Source organism: Gouania willdenowi, chromosome 3 (assembly GCF_900634775.1).
Source record: "Gouania willdenowi chromosome 3, fGouWil2.1, whole genome shotgun sequence".
NCBI lineage: Eukaryota > Metazoa > Chordata > Actinopteri > Blenniiformes > Gobiesocidae > Gouania > Gouania willdenowi.
Window position 1 is genome coordinate 19492809 of NC_041046.1, and position 16893 is coordinate 19509701.

The 16893-nt window shown below is 41.5% G+C and overlaps 1 protein-coding gene across 4 annotated transcripts in view; it reads left to right on the plus strand.

Annotated features, from left to right (window-relative positions):
- Positions 1-2499: 2499 nt before the first annotated feature.
- Positions 2500-16893, plus strand: part of LOC114454740 (ras-specific guanine nucleotide-releasing factor 1-like) — a 48419-nt gene continuing 34025 nt past the window's right edge. For all 4 annotated transcript variants that reach the window (XR_003672615.1, XM_028435445.1, XM_028435454.1 and 1 more), the window contains exon 1: positions 2500-2927. Coding sequence is in view for 3 of the 4 variants with exons in the window: in XM_028435445.1 (XP_028291246.1) it covers positions 2652-2927 (276 nt within the window). In the remaining variant the exon portion in view is untranslated. The remainder of the gene's footprint in view (positions 2928-16893) is intronic.

Here is a 16893-nt window from a genome sequence, read left to right on the forward strand (position 1 = left end):
AATAAATAATAATTCACATCAACAATACAAATATCACAGACTAGTGGCTCCACAGTGATGGATTGAGCCACAGTTTGGTGTATAGAGACTTGACACCATAGAAAAGAACATGTAAACCAGTGGTTCTCGAACTTTTTTTTTGGCTCAGGTACCCCCTTTTCTCTAATTTCTTGAATCCGAGTACCCCCTTTGTCTGACTACAACATTTTGCTTAGAAAACCATTTAAAAGCAACTTTAGTGATGGAATGAATGAGTGATAACACATTTAGAAGAATCTTATTTTGAAAGAAACTGTATTTAGTGCAGTGGTTCCCTACTTTTTGGGTTTGTGACCCCATTTTGATATATATATATATCTCGCCCATTGCACAGAGGCACTCATCATGGCTGCACAGGAGCAGGCCTTGAGCACCAGAGCCATAGAGGCCCAGATCTACCACACCAGACAAGACCCCAGGTGTAGACTGTGCAAAGAGGCCAATGAGACAATCCAGCACATAACTGCAGGGTGTAAGATGCTGGCAGGGAAAGCTTACATGGAGCGCCATAACCAAGTGGCTGGTATAGTGTAGAGGAACATATGTGCAGATTATGGGCTGGAAACCCCAAGGTCAAAGTGGGAAACACCTCCAAAGGTGGTAGAGAATGACCGAGCCAAGATCCTGTGGGACTTCCAGATACAGACGGACAGAATGGTAATGGCGAACCAACCGGACATTGTGGTGGTGGACAAAGAGCAGAGGAAAGCCGTTGTGGTTGACATAGCAATACCAAGCGACTTCAACATCAGGAAAAAGGAACACGAGAAACTAGAGAAATACCAGGGGCTCAGAGAAGAGTTGGAGAAAACCTGGAGGGTGAAGGCAACAGTGGTGCCCGTGGTCATTGGGGCACTCGGGGCAGTGATCCCCAAACTGGAGGAGTGGCTCCAGCAGATCCTAGGAAATACATCAGACATCTCGGTTCAGAAAAGTGCAGTTCTAGGAACAGCAAAGATACTGCGCAGAACCCTCAAGCTCCCATGCCTCTGGTAGAGGACCCGAGCTTGAAGGAAAAAGAGAGACTGCCCGGGGTGAGGGTGAGGAAGAGAGTTTTATTTTCATTTTTTATATATATATATATATATATATATATCTATTCACTATATATATACACTCAGGTGACCCCATTTAAACTCCAGGCGACCCCACATGGGATCCCGACCCCAAGGTTGCAAAACACTGATTTAGTGGCTCCTGAATATTTATTTCAATAGTTTGTATAATTTCCGGTCATCTCACACCTGGGGTGGGACCAAGACTTATTTGTTAATTTCCTTCCCCCTTTCTCTCTCTGTTTTTTGTTTTGTGTGATGTCCAATATTTTGTTGTTGTTTGGCTTCACTTTTAACACACAATCGTTCATTCTAGGGATCAGACATGGTAAAAACAGGAAAAGTTCAGTGCCGGTTGATAAACTTCTTGCAGGGACAAGGCAAAATGGCCGTGTATTGGATTGAAGTCAATGGATGTGGAGATGACAATGTGGTCATTGTTTTTTGAAAGAATGATCAAAGTTAGGTTGAAGACTGATTTTCTTTATATGAAATCATGTGACAACGTTCAAGACTTTGAAAAACTGTGGTTGCTTAAAAATGTCCACTGTGTTCAGTGAATGAGGGAGAATTATTTTTTTGGTACCATTGTAACTTGAACATATGCTTGTACTATTTTAGCACTGTTTTGAAAATAAATGTGAGTTGAAAAATCAAAAAAAATGTCTCGCTCAGTTTCAAATTCAAATTAAAAACAGCTTTATTGCATTGCCAAAGCAAGTGTGACATAGAACGATGTATAAATATATATATATATTTACAACACGTCTTATCACTCATATAATGTACAATATCTGTATATGTGCATAAAAAATATAGATACACAGTTTGCATCTTTGCAAATTCTATATATATATATACAGTTTGAATATTTGCAATATATTATATATTTTTTTTTTTGTGTAGTTGTGTATTGCAATAAATGTATGTTGTATGGTTGTCACAAAATCGTACGGCACACCCGAACTTGTCTCACGGCACACCAGTGTGCCGCGGCACACCGTTTGGGAACCCCTGGCATAGGTGTTATAAAATGGGAAAAAGTTATGTACAGGGTTTTACATCCATATGGACACACATGCATGCGGTTATACAAGTTCATGTATTATATACACATTTCCAAACACTTACAAATACCTCTAGGACCCCCTGTACAGTGCCATCACGTACCCCCATTTGAGAAACACTGATGTAAACTACACGTAGAAAGGTTTCATGCCCTCTCTGTTGAACTTAAACTTTTTTTTAATTATTATTATTAATATTATTGTGTTGAATGTAAACTTTATTATTTATTTATTGTGTTGAACTTAAACTTGTTACAATGAAGCAAACGTGAGAAAATGCTGAAAACCTGCCGCTGCGGAGGGGCGGGTCACGTGACTGCGCTTCTTTCCCGCGACTGAACAAGACGCTGAGCGCGAGCTCGCGCGGACACACGCACGCGGGCACTCCAGCGCTCACCGCGGGGGCTTCACGAGGCGGGCTGTAATGTAGGCACACACGGAGACCATGTCAGAGTCCTCAGCCGTCCCCGATTCCTGACCTGGAGCCAACATGCAGAAAGGGATGCGACTCAACGATGGACACATCACCCACCTGGCTCTGCTGGCCAAGAAGGACGGGACGAGGAGAGGCTGTCTGAGCAAGAAGAGCTCGGACAACACAAAATGGCATTCAAAGTGGTTTGCTTTGCTGCAGAACATGCTGTTTTACTTCGAAAACGACTCCAGCTCACGGCCCTCCGGACTCTACCTGTTGGAGGGATGTCTGTGTGACCGAGCCCCGACGCCTAAGCCGTCCGTGTCCGCCAAGGAGTGCTTGGAGAAGCAGGTAAGCACCGGGAACTCACTCACAAAGTCCCAGAGATGCTCTGATAACACAGTTCACTTCATAGTTACGTAATGGCATCATCCAGGCTGATTGATTGTCTCGTCTAGATTCTGCACCAAAAATAGCTCAGAGGAGGAAACTATTGGAAACACAACAGATCTGTGCTTTACAGTGAGTCTGTTCATTCAGTTCAATGGTCACATCATCTGAGAGTTTAGGGAAAATAATAATAATAATAATAATAATAATAATAATACCATAACCTCCAATAATAACCCACATCAACCAGTCCCCCCCCCCCCCCCCCATTGTTTCAATCTAAAAATAAACAAACCCACCCCCAACATATACTGTGTTCTGTAAACCAATCCAAGTTCTTACTTTATTTGTCAAGTGTTTTTAAACAGCAATATTCTATTCATAAGTAGTTCATAGTAATTAAAGTTTGTTTATTAAAAAAGATGCAGGAAACACCATAGGAATGACACCATAAAGAAGGCTATACGAGGAATTTGACAACAAATTGTGTGTGTTTATAAAGAGAGCGTCCAATGTTTCCTACATAAGGCTTTGGATTATAATTGATTAATGCAACATATTATTGTACATCACCTTCATGAGTTTGTCAGTGTGCTGCGTGGATGAGCTGTAGCTAAGAGGCAGGACACCAAGTTATTGGTTACACACCAAGAGTTAAATGAATCAGCTGACATACATGTGCTGTCGTGTAGAGAAAACTAACATGAAAGAAAACTTCAGTACATGGAGAACATGCATACCACCCCCCCCACTATCACCCACTGAGTTTAAGCTTGAATACAACTTTAACTGATAACTGAACAATATAGAGTTTTATTTGAAGGTATTTATCCTCTCTTCAACTTGGCCTTGGCCCACAGACCTTATGTTGGATACCACTGTTTATAAATGCAGCCCTAAGTAAGTGCATGGGGTAAACTTTCTCATTTGCCATCTTGCGGAGGAGAACTGGCCCTTCCTGCGCTGGCTGCGTTTTGACGTATTGATTTCGTTCCCTCGTGTTGGTATTAATAGCATCCTACCTTGGCAACCGTGTCTCCCGGGTTTTTTATAGCGGGTCGGTCCGTTTGATAGCCCCCTCATTATCATGGGTTATTAACACCAGCTATGATGAAAAGCAAATCACACAGCCCCCCCCCCCCCCCCCCCATGCTTTTTATTCCCCCTTCACCAATTGTTTGGTTGAATTTGTCTTGTTTTTCAGTCACAGATTAACACACGTTTTCCTCGCTGGCTTCAGTGTTTTTATACAATAACAACCATCTTCTCAGTCAGACCTGGACCTCACAGTGATTGCAGGTGGGCTGGGTTATGATGGTGGTGGAGAGTAAAACAATGTGGTATGACTGCAGTCACCTTCTGAAATCTGCTCTACCAGCTGCAGTGTGTGTCCTGATCCTCGAGCAGCGAGAGAGAGAGAAGAGAGAGAGAGAGAGAGAGAGAGAGAGAGAGGAGAGAGAGGAGAGAAAGAAAGAAGCTTGAAAGTCAAAAAAGTCACACAGATGGCAAATTTTTTTTAACGTACACCCTCCCGTCATGTACTTTTATCATGTTCAAATTAGGGCTGAACATTTGGAAAATAATCTAATTGCGATTTTTTATTTTTTTATTTCTCAATATTGCTAATGCGATTATTTTTTTTCAAGAGTCTCTTGTCAGTGATTTTTCAATGAACACAAGCAATAAATCATTCTGTTTCATAATAAACAATCTCAGATTTGCATTTTAAATAAATAATAACAATAACAGTTTAAAGCACAGATTACAACAATAAAGCAAACAAATCTGTGGCTTTACCTTTTTTCAAACATATCTAACTAACTTCACGTTTTCATGCACTTCTTAAACACCCTGAACTTACAGGACAGTACAGGACAGGACATGAAAAATAAATAAATTAATTAAAAAAAAAAGTACAGCCTTTGCGATTAGAAAATCACGTTTTATATCGCGATATTGCAAATGCAATTAATCGTTCAGCCCTAGTTCAAATTACTCTCCTGCTAGATTTTAGAAATATCTTTTGTCCATTTTTTTTAACCCACTAATTATTTTCAGGGTCACAGGATATTAGGGCAATGTAGCTCATTTCAACCCATGCATCTCAATGTGGGCCAGACTGGAAATGAACCAACAAACTTCTGGCTCAGAGGAAGCACTGCTACCCACTGCACCACCCAGTAGTCCAACAACAAACTGCAGTGGATTACAAGAAGGATTTAACTTGCATGTTGCAGGACTACATCTTCCTCCACTGTTGTCCATTACTCCACATATCTCTACATCATGCTAGTTGTTGAACTAGTTGTGTACATTAGATCATCATTTAACATTATCAACATCAACACACAGTACATTAATGCTGTGACATTTAATCATGCAAAGGTCAATAAGTGCCTAAAGCAAAATGTTATATGTGATCATAGGTTCAATTCATTTCTATTTCCTCAGTTTCAGTACAAAGAAGTATTTATTTGCATTTAGTGAACTTGTTTGCAAAACATGTTTTGAACCACAGGAAATATCTTTAGAAATATATCTGCATTAAATTTTTTTAATCTTGTTTTGAAAAGCAGCTACAATACACAGCTGACATAACAGCATATATAAATATGTATATTCACTGTTTATGCAACATCCTATACAACTGTTAACTTACTTTTCCTGTCTTTTTCTTGAATATTTATATATAAGCACACATACATGTACTGTACAGGTACATATAACACAAATATTCTGGCAAAAAAAAAAACATCACTCAGAGTCAGGCCAGACAGCAAGTAATCAAACTAAAAAAAAAAAAAAATACCTAACATTAAAATAACAAAAAACAAACACACAACATCCTGGGATTTTCAGATTCACTTCATGTATCTGATTCAAACACATTTCCATTTCAGTCCAATGACTGAGGAATGGGCCCCATATGTCCTTAAATAGGTCCTCCCTCCCTGTCAGTCTATAAATGACCCACTTGTAACTTGTCATTGTGCTTAACACCTCCATCCAGTCTTTAAAAGAGGACAAATAGGTGGATTTTCAGTGTCGTAATATTATTCTGCATCCTGTTACCAGAGCAAGGCGACACCACAGTCTATGACATTTAAATAAAACAACACTGATAAAATACCCAGTATACAGATGAAGAGTTTATATGCCTCAATTTACTAATATATCTTATTATATATTATGAATATTAAAGATGATATGTGAGGATGTTAATGAAGGAGATCTGCCATCATAAATATAATATATGCGTACTGTATTACTTTTTTCACTATTACCCAGTGGGATTCACCCTTAGATTAATGGATAGAAGTATGACTATATCTGAATTAACAGAATGAAAATGTTCAAATGATGTTTGCATCCCATTACACTGTTACTCCACTCCTGTCTGTACTGGTGTGAACATGCAGGGTACATCAGAAAACTTTGAACCACCGGCGTGGTATGTTTCCAGTGAATTGACCCAAAGCAGTTAAGTGATTATTTCAAAGTTAAATTCTTAGCTAATGATATTAACGAAATGGTTCCTACGTGGGTGATTATAATTATCTCCTGATAAGGTCAATGTTTTAAAGTGAAATAAGTTTGTATTTCACTGTAAGAGAATAAAACTAACCCATTCCCTATCAAAGTTCCTGTAGTGATTCCTGTTTTCAGTGGAAACTTTCCGGTTTCACTGTCCATGGTTCTGAAATTTAAACCTGGAAAATTCTGAGCTTTGTTGCTCATACACTTGTCGTTTGCTCTCAGTAGACAAAACTGTTAAGGAGAAAGTTTTATCAGTTTTATTGGGAGGATGCAATACAGATGTGTTAAAGCTATTATTTGCTGTTTTTAGAACAAGATGAGCTATAGAAGGTGATGACGTTTTGCAAAAATGGAGCAAAGGTGAAAAAATCCTGGATCAATAGTAATCATTATGGCATAAATTACATTTTCAACTAGTCTTCAGGACATCCAGCGGCGCTCGTGGTGGAAATTATTCAGCTTCTTAATCATTTAAGTGTGATTTTGTAAAACCATGACAGGACAAGAGGCCTGCTTTGTTTTGGGGATGACATAGATAGGGAATGAGTGACATGTACAACGACAGCTGTTCACGCAGACTGCTCCAGTCAATTTATTTCAACAGTGAATCAATTGAATCTGAAAGCCTTCAATTTTCATCACACAGTCTTCTGTTTTGCCCGTCCCTTTAAATAATATGTTAGGCATTAATCACTTTTAAATCGTTTTTTAAAAAACAATTTTATTCTAGTGTTTTTATTTTTGTATTTAATTGTTGCTTCAGGGCAGAGAAGGGCAACTTTTGTCACGGCGGGAGCCACAAAAAACCTGAGGGTCACATTATTAACATTCATGCTAGCATTCAGAATATTGACCAATCTGAGCATTAACCCAAGAAATAACAGAGTGTCTGTGTATTCTGTTGTGTATATTTTTATCAATTTTTGTCTGCACTTGTTGTTTTGTGTTTTTTGATTCTCTTTGTGTTTATGGAGTCATTTTGCATATTTTTTGTAGTTGTGTGTTTTGTGATAAATTTTATGTATTTTTGTTGTCATTGTGGTTTTGGAGCCATTTTTGTTGTCATTTTGTGTCTTTTTCTTGTCATCTTGTGTATTTTTGATTTTATTTTGTGTAAATTTCTGTCACTTTTTGTGTCTTGGAAGTTCTTTTTTGCATTTTCTTTTAGGGCTGCACAAAAATAGACTGAGGGCCAGTTGCCCTCTGCTTTCGGATGTTGTGGTTTGCAGTAATGCAGTGGTTGCCAACGTTTTTTGGGTTGTGACCCCATTTTGATATCAAGAATTTCTGGCAACCCTAAAGATAATAATGATAATAAATCATTTTATTTAAAAAGCGCCTTTCAGGCCACTTAAGGACACTTTAAAATAAAAACAGAGTCATAAAAACAGTGCAATACATTAATAACAGTATCATACAAAGAAGAGAAAATAAAAGCAGTGAGAATTTACAGAGAATGAGCAGGTTGGAAGAGATGGGTTTTGATGTGTTTTTTTTTTCTGGAATTTTGATCATGTTTGTTATACAGAGTAGCCAGTATTAACAACAAGTTGTGCCAGCTTAGATATTTGTTGCATTTTCAATAAAATTGGAAGAATACATTTATTTTTGACAAAATGAAAGCATAGAATGCAGATGGTGTGTTTTAATTTGAAAAAGAATAATAATTAAAAAATCATTAATTACAAGACATTTTAAGCGACCCCATTTAAACTCCAGGCAACCTGACATGGGGTCCCGACTCCATCCATTCACCCATTTTCTTCCGCTTATTCGTTGCCGGGTCGCAGGGGCAGCATCCTTAGCAGGAAGGCCCAAATTTCCCTTTTCTCAGCCATTTCTTCCAACTCCTCTGGGGGGATCCCGAGGCGTTCCCAGGCCAGCCAAGAGACATAGTCCCTCCCACGTGTCCTGGATCTTCCTCGAGGTCTCCTTCTGGAGGGACGTTCCCTAAACCCCTCACTAGGGAGGTGTCCGGGGGGCATCCTAATTAGGTGCCCAAGCCACCTCATCTAGCTCTTCTCAATGCGAGGAGTAGCGGCTCTACTCTGAGCCCCTCCCGGATGACTGAGCTTCTCACCCTATCTTTAAGGGAGAGCCCCGCTACCCTACTGAGGAAACTAATTTTGGTTGCTTGTACCTGCGATCTTGTTCTTTTGGTCATGACCTAAAGCTCATGACCTTAGGTGAGGGTAGGAACGCAGATTGACCAGTAAATCGAGAGCTTCGCCTTTCAGCTCAGCTCTCTTTTCACCACAAAGGATTGGTGCGGACTCCGCATCACTGCAGACGTCGCACCAATCCCCCTGTCAATCCCTTGATCCATCCTTCTCTCACTCGTGAACAAGACCCCGAAGTATTTGAACTCCTCCACTTGGGGCAGGATCTCATCCCCAACCCAGAGAAGACACTCCACCTTTTTCTGGTCAAGAACCATGGACTCGGATTTGGAGGTGCTGATTGTCATCTCGCCCGCTTCACACTCTGCTGCAAACCGATCCAGTGAGAGTTGAAGGTCATGGCTTGATGGAGCCAACAGGACCACATCATCTGCAAAAAGCAGTAATGCAATCCTGAGGCCCCCAAACCGGGCCCCCTCAACGCCCTGGCTGTGCCTAAAAATTCTGTCCATAAAAGTTGTGAACAGAATTGGCAACAAAGGGCAGCTCTGGTGGAGTCCAACCATCACTGGAAACAAGTTCGACTTACTGCCAGCAGTGCGGACCAAGCTTTGGTCGTACAGGAAAAGGACAGACTTTATCAGGGTGTCCGATACCCCATACTCCTGGAGGACCCCCCAAAGGAGTCCCTGAGGGATACTGTCGAATGCCTTCTCCAAGAGCTGGTCCACAGTTCCACGACCATTACTCTTCCTGGATCCGAGGTTCGACTATCCCGTGGACCCTCCTCTTCAGTACCCCCGAATAGACCTTACCGGGGAGGCAGAGGAGTGTGATCCCTCCGATTCCCCTTCTCAAAAAGGGGGACCACTACCCTCATCTGCCAATCCAGAGGCACTGCCCCCGATGTCCACGCAATGCTGCAGAGTTGTGTCAGTCATGACAGCCCTACAAAATCCAGGGCCTTGAGGAACTCCGGGGAGATCTCGACCACCCCAGGCCCTGCCACCAAAGAGCTTTTTAACCACCTCGGCGACCTCAACCCCAGAGATAGGAGAGTCTGCTCCTGGGTCCTCAGGCTCTGCTTCCTCATCGGAAGGCTTGTTGGAGGGATTGAGAAGGTCTTCAGAGCTTTCCTTCCGCCAATCCACAACGCCTCGAGTCCAGATCAGCAGCGCACCATACAGTGTTGACGGTGCACTGCTTCCCCCTCCTGAGATGGTGAGTGGTGGTCCATAATCTCTTTGAAACCATCCAGAAGTCGTTCTCTATAGCCTCACCAAACTCCTCCCATGTCCAGGTTTCTGCGACCGCCGTAGCTGCACTCCGCTTGGCCCGTCGGTACCTCTCTGCTGCCTCCGAAGTCCCACAGGTCAAAAAGGCCTGGCGTTCCCAGCAGACCCTCACAATACGTTTGGGTCTGCCAGGTCTAACCGCCATCTTCCCCCGCCATCGGACCAGGTGGTGATCGGTTGACAGCTCCGCCCCTCTCTTCACCCGAGTGTCCAAGACATGCGGCCGCAAGTCCGACGACACAACTACAAAGACGATCATCAAACTCCATCCTAAGGTGTCCTGGTTCCAAGAGCACATACTGTATGGACACCCTTATGCCTGAACATGGTGTTCGTTATTGAGAATCTGTGAGGAGCACAGAAGTCCAATAACAAAGCACCGCTATGGTTTCGATCAGGGGGGCCGTTCCACCCAATCACGCCCCTCCAGGTCTCACTGTTGTTGCCAACGTCATTGTTGAAGTACCCCAGCAGAACAAGGGAATCCCCAGAAGGAGCACTCTCCAGTACTCTCTCTAAGGAATCCAAGAAGGGTATGTACTCTGAGCTGCTATTTGGCCCATAGGCACAAACAACAGTCAGGATTCGTCACCCCATCCGAAGGCGGAGGGAGGCTACCATCTCATCTACGGGGGTAAACTTCAGCAAACAAGCACTGAGTCGGGGGGCAAGAAGTATTGCCACTCCAGCCCGTCGCCTCTCACGATTGGCAACTCCAGAGTGGAAGAGAGTCCTACCCCTGTTGAGAAGACTGGTTCCAGAGCCCCTGCTATGTGTTGAGGTGAGACAGACTATATCAGGTTGGAACTTGTCAACCTCGCAAACAAGCTTGGGCGCCTTCCCCGCCAGAGAGGTGACGTTTCACGTCCCTAAAACCAGCTTCTGTAGCCGGGGTTCTGGTCGGCAAGGCTCCCGCCTTGGACTACTACTCGATCCACATTGCACTGGCCCCATGCGATCCCTCCTGCCGGTGGTGAGCCTACGGTAGGGCGGGCCAACGTTATCTTTTCAGGCTCAGCTCAACCAGGGCCCGTGGACAGAGACCCGGCCACCAGGCGCACGCTCTCAAGCCCCAACCCCAGGCCTAAATCCAGGGTGGGGCGCCGATAGCGCCAATCTGGGTGACGTAAACTTCCTTTGTTGTTTCTTCATCACATGTGGCTTTCGACCTGCTCTTGGTCGGACCCATCAATTGGGGCTTGTTTGCCTTGGGAGACGCTACTGGGGACATTAAGCTCCCGACAACATAGCTCCCAGGTTCATTCGGGTACTCAAACCCCTCCACCACGTTAAGGTGGTGGTTCATGCAGGAGGTCCCGACTCCTCTGTTGAAAAACACTGCAGTCATGTATCGAAGTCAGGAAGTTGCAGGTATGCACTCCGGTTTATTGTTATGTTTTGTTGTGTGTGGGTTTTCCAAGTTTTGACATGCAGTCTGAGTCTTTGTTGGTCTTGCAAAGTGTGCTTTGATAGACCTCAGCACTCATTGACCATTTAAAGGACAACAGGGATAAAAAAGAGGAATAGATGGATTTAAATGTTGGTATGATAAATCCTGACTTGAGCATGTTGTTGCACTCTCTCGTATAAGAGCAAGCTACCAGGCTTGGGCAATATATGGAGATTCAAGATATATCGAGATATATCGAGATTGCAATATTGCCTATAACAATATTTCTTTTTTTATAGCTTATTTTGTATTCAAATGCTTGTTTTAGAAGTCACTGGTTTTGCTACTTCTCAGAACATGAAAATCATAGACCTTCCCCTAAACAAGCTACACTATAGAACTCACTCACACAAACTGTCCCTTAGAGGAGAAAAAGCCTAAAGTGGCAAATATTGTGCAGCTGTTTGTTATATGTGCCTGTGTGGTGTTTTGAATCAGCAAATTTATCCTAGAATTGTCTTTCTGGTCAGACTTCAATGAGTAAAAAATATCAAGATTTATATCGTATATTGCCATTTTGAGAAAAAACATCAAGATATGATTTTTGGTTCTTATCGCCCAGCCCTACAAGCTACCCAGTAGCATCAAATGAATCAGGCCTGTAGGTGTCCACATCCCTACATCATGTGGAGGCCGTTTCATCTCATGTGCAGCTCTTCATGTTGCTCTGCGTCTCACTGTGTCTTCCCTGCATATGCTGATTTCAATCTATAAAACTGAGCATCTTCACTGAGAAGGTGAAATAAGGACAAAAGGACTGATCAATGTCTCCAAGGGGCTGGGGGCCTACACTCTACGCTGCTCGTTGGTAAAAACAAATAATAGCACTGCAGCTAATATACCCGCTGATGCTCTGGATTGAAATCTGTTACATCCCTGATTTAGTGATGATTTTTGTTGAGCGCTGGGCTCACAGCATGTGTGTGCATGTGACTAGTGTCAGAGCTGCTGGAACAATAGCCAGGAGAGGAGCGGATCTTATCTGTGTGTGACAGGGAGAGGGACAGTGCAGCGAATAGATTCCAAGCCAACTGCCACCTTTGCAGGACTACATTGCTTTTTATAGCCTCTCATCAACAAAAAAAGCAGAAGATTCCTCTCTCTCACTCTCCCTCCCTCCCTCTCCGTCTGTCTCCCCATTCTCATTGTATTCTTTGGAGTGTTCCACATTTTAAACGTTCTTATTCCACATTTAGAAGGCGAGCTACGTTTAAGCCTACAGTTAGTTACCATGGCAACACATTTGCATCTGAAAAACTGTTGAAGGGTCCAACAAAATGTGCAACAACATGCCTTGGCATTGTGCACTACTTAGCAAGTACAGCACAAACAGGAGAGGAGGTGTGTGTGTGTGTGTGTGTGTGTGTGTGTGTGTGTGTGTATGTCTGTGTGTATATTTTTAGTAACTTCTGCAGGTCTCCCATGAAAAATAGGTTTATAACCTCAATGGGACTTTACCTGGATAAATGAAGGTTAAATAAATAAAAAAAAAATTTGCAGTAGAATTCTTTAGAAAATGTCGGTTCTGAGAGGTTTTCCTAAAAGGCGGTGGTCATGCTGAGCACTGCTTTTAAGGACTGAGGAAGTGTAAACAAATGGACAGTACATGGAAGTAACATTTCCAATGCACACATGGTTGATATACTGTCGTCTCAGTAGTTGTGTGATCAGGGTTAGCTTTTTTTGTCTTCAGTGTGCTCACATTAACAGGTAATTGACTTTGATCATGAAGTGGATTTAAGGATACATAGAGAGCCCTATAATTTCCACGTTAACGGAATCGCAGACGGAATCATGGAATCGACCATTGAAAACGGCAAAGAACGTTTTTTTTATGGTGAAATGTTTCCGGGGACAGTCACAATTGCCCCCCTCCAGTCCTTGCAGCTTCAAACATTGTCTAAACTGCCAAAAAACTATGCAACTCATCACTCACTTCAAAATATGGAGCCACCAGTTCCCGGTTAAAGGGACATTGGGCAGAATTTGTGAAAAAATAAACATTAATTTAAGTCTTTTAATACTAATGGGCGATGAAGTGCTCAAAACCAAAGAAAATGAGCCCACACACATTTCTCCATATTGCCTTGAACAGATAATGTAATACCTTTTGTACTGCTGTTCTGGGAACAAAGCTCCAGCGTAGTTCTCCAGACGTGATGTCAAATGACGCTGGTGGTGATGTCAAATGACACTAGTGCGTGTTCTCGAAGGCTTGGAGAGGCCTCCCAATACTGAAAATAAAAAAGTATGAGAAGAAGACAGCTTGGAGACTGAAAGAAGACTAGCACAGTGGACTAAACTACTGTTTGAATGCAGAGGCATGCGCACAGGTCTTGCAGTAAATAGTCACATGAACAGCGAGTAAATAAATAACCGTGTCACAGTTGAAGTGCGGAGGCCGCATTTTCTCTTCCGAGTTCGACCCAACAGTGAAAACCTCATTTCTTTCTTAAAGAAATGACATGTACGTTTGTTTTAGTGGTAAGCACCAAATTTATTAATAAACAACTGATAATGTCAACATCAGATCAGAGCATGGGTAACAAGCTAACGTCAAACACAAACGGGACGGTGCACGCAAGAGACCCATTGAATATATTTACATAATCCATGTATCAATATTGTGCAGAAAAAGGAATGTTTCAATGGTCTATTCCTTTATAATTGTGCTCCTCTGCTCCATCCTCCCTACACTGGGATCCTGCTCTCACTGCTTCAGTTGAAGCTGCATTCTTCAGGGCTACAGCAGCTGCAGCAGGATAGGAAAAACGCTGCATGCAAACGACACTATGTGACCAAACCCAACCAAATATCTGTCTGAACCCAACCCGTCCGGTGCCGCCGGGTCCCGTCGGTCTTTTGTCGGGTATCCATTTTCTAGTTCCATTTTCTAGTTCTAGCTGTAAACAGTTGATGCACGCTCCCACAGCGGCTTGGCTGATGTCTGCAGTTACACTAACCACTGTGGTGTCACTATGGAGTCCTGCCCTATGCTCCTTTAAGATGCGTCTGTGAAACTCCATGTCAGTATAACTAGTTTTCTTTTTTATTAGTATTTATTTTGTTATCTCACTCATTAGTAAAAACAATTATTTTCTAAAAAAATATATATATATATATATTTTAAAAAAAAACCTGAATTAAAAAATAATAATGTGGAAACCACCACATTCAGCTAGATCGAACTCCCTCATTATTCATGGCCGTATAGTTGCCGCCATCTTGAAAGGAGAATTGTTGCACCGTCTGTGCCTTGGTTTGGAGAGATGATGTTCACTGTAGAATGTGTTCCTGCCACCTGTTGATGGTGGGGTGTCAGTAAGCAGGTGTGGGTGTCTTTCTGAGTTGGCGTGGCTCGGCTGCGCAGCTGTGCTGGGTGGTTCATGGATCAGTGCTGGTCCAGGGCACAGTGGTTATACTTTGAATAGAATTGAATTGAATTCAACTTTATTTATATAGCACCAATTAGTAAACAATAAGTCATCTAATAGTGTAGTCAAAATGTAGTGTTTTAATTTTTCTATATATTGTTTTCAGTTTATGATGTGTCAAAACAACCCAAAACTCGGAAGAAACTCCACTAACTCTAATGAACAATTTTGGAAATTCAAATTCCAAGTTTCCAGTGGTCCTTGAACCCATCACGCACTTGCTTACATTATGTCGTCAGTGCATCGTCCCGCAGGAAGGAGTAGCCTGTAGCCAGCAGCTATATTTTAGTCAAATCTGTGTGAAATGGCTGCGCGTTTCAGAAAGCGTAATGGGAAATACATGACAGCTTTGAACGCTGAACGAATTTCCTGGAGGCCAACAAAGTGAAACCATGACTGGATTTAACAAACACAGAAATAGTTGAGGGACATTTCACAGTTGCACGAGAGTTTCTGAAAAACAGGTGCACAGGCCAGGACGAGAAGAAAGTGACTTTGAGTCAACTTGTTGCAAAGGAATACATGGTATTCAGTGCCATGCCAGTGGTAATGACGCCGTTCAAACACTCACTAACAATTGCTATGTGCAAAAACTCATTCTCCACGTTGAAGAACGTATTTATCGAGCACAGACGTAGCATGTTGCATAGACTGCAACTATACTGAAGGTAAGAGCTGGCTATTTTTTCATCTGTATTGTTGATGATGCTACTGTTTGTGTTTGTTACCTATGTGGTTATTGATCTAACGATCTGATCTGTGGAGTCTGTTTTTATGTTTCTCTGGGTTACCTGGCTTGTTTCTTGCTTCTGATTGGCTAGTGCGGTTAATCAAGTTTTCATGTTTCTTAATGGTCACGTTAGAATGAACGTTGTGTTAGTAAAGCAGTTATATTTACTCGTGGCAGTGTGTTTTTGTAACTTAGCACGTTTCTATGTGGCTGCATAAGTTTTCTCATACTATGCATACACGTCATCGCCCCCCCTCGGTTTTCAGCCGCCCCCCATCTGTAGTGAGCTGGTGTTGGGACTGCCTCAGGCCTGTTCTAACAGCAGCACTAGTCACCAGTTAACTCTGTCTAAAATCTGATTTATGAAATATGTAATCAGAGCCTTACTAGAGTTAAATACTGTTGCACCTGAAAAGTTTTGGTTTTAAATTAACCATCTTTAAATGTTTATTTTCACTGAAACAACGAGACAAATGTGTTCGAGTATCATAGATAGGATTTCATTAAAGATGCTGCAGATTTGGGATTTAGATTGTGATGTTTTTAAAATACAATTTAAAAAAAGAAAGTGGAGTGTCATAAAATCTTACATAATTGTTTAATTGTAAGAACTTGTAGTAAAAGAGGAGTTAGTGCTAGTAAAATAGAAACATGATGATTCCATATGAAATGTTTCAGAAGTGATCATTTGAAAATGAAATAATTACACAAATTAAGAGAAATAAAGTGTTGCATGTTGAAACTTAAGGATTTCCTAACCTTTAAGTTAGGGATGTAAGGATTCACTCAACTCCCAATACGATTCGATTCACGATACTGAGTTCACGATACGATTCTCTCATGACTCATTTTACAAAATGAGACTGTAGACAACTGATGACTGAAAAATATTCATTTTTTTTTCTTTTAAATTAAAATACTGTACAATTTTCTTTTATCTTTAATTGTCAAAATTATCCCTTGATAAACTATGCAAAACAATGCAATTTAATTAAAAATAAATCCTGAAGTAAACAAATACATAAATGAAGAAGAAGCCCATTCATTTAAATTCTGGCTCTACAGTAAACTATGAAAAACTGCATAATAGTTCCTTTTCTTTTTAAAAGTGCAACTGAAAATGTATTTTGTGCCTTAACAGTTGGACTTTAAAAAAAATCCCATATCAAAGAAATAATATAAATAAACAAACTATTACTTTCATTCTCTCTTTCCTCTATGTGCCCCTCTTACCTTGGATTTCACATGTTCTTTCTTTCTCACTTTTTTCATTTTGTCTTGGGGAAGCCAAAATGCTTCCTCACTTCTGATTTAAAACACGGTGGTGCGTCCTGAATTTCAAATTCTAAACAGATAGTGCC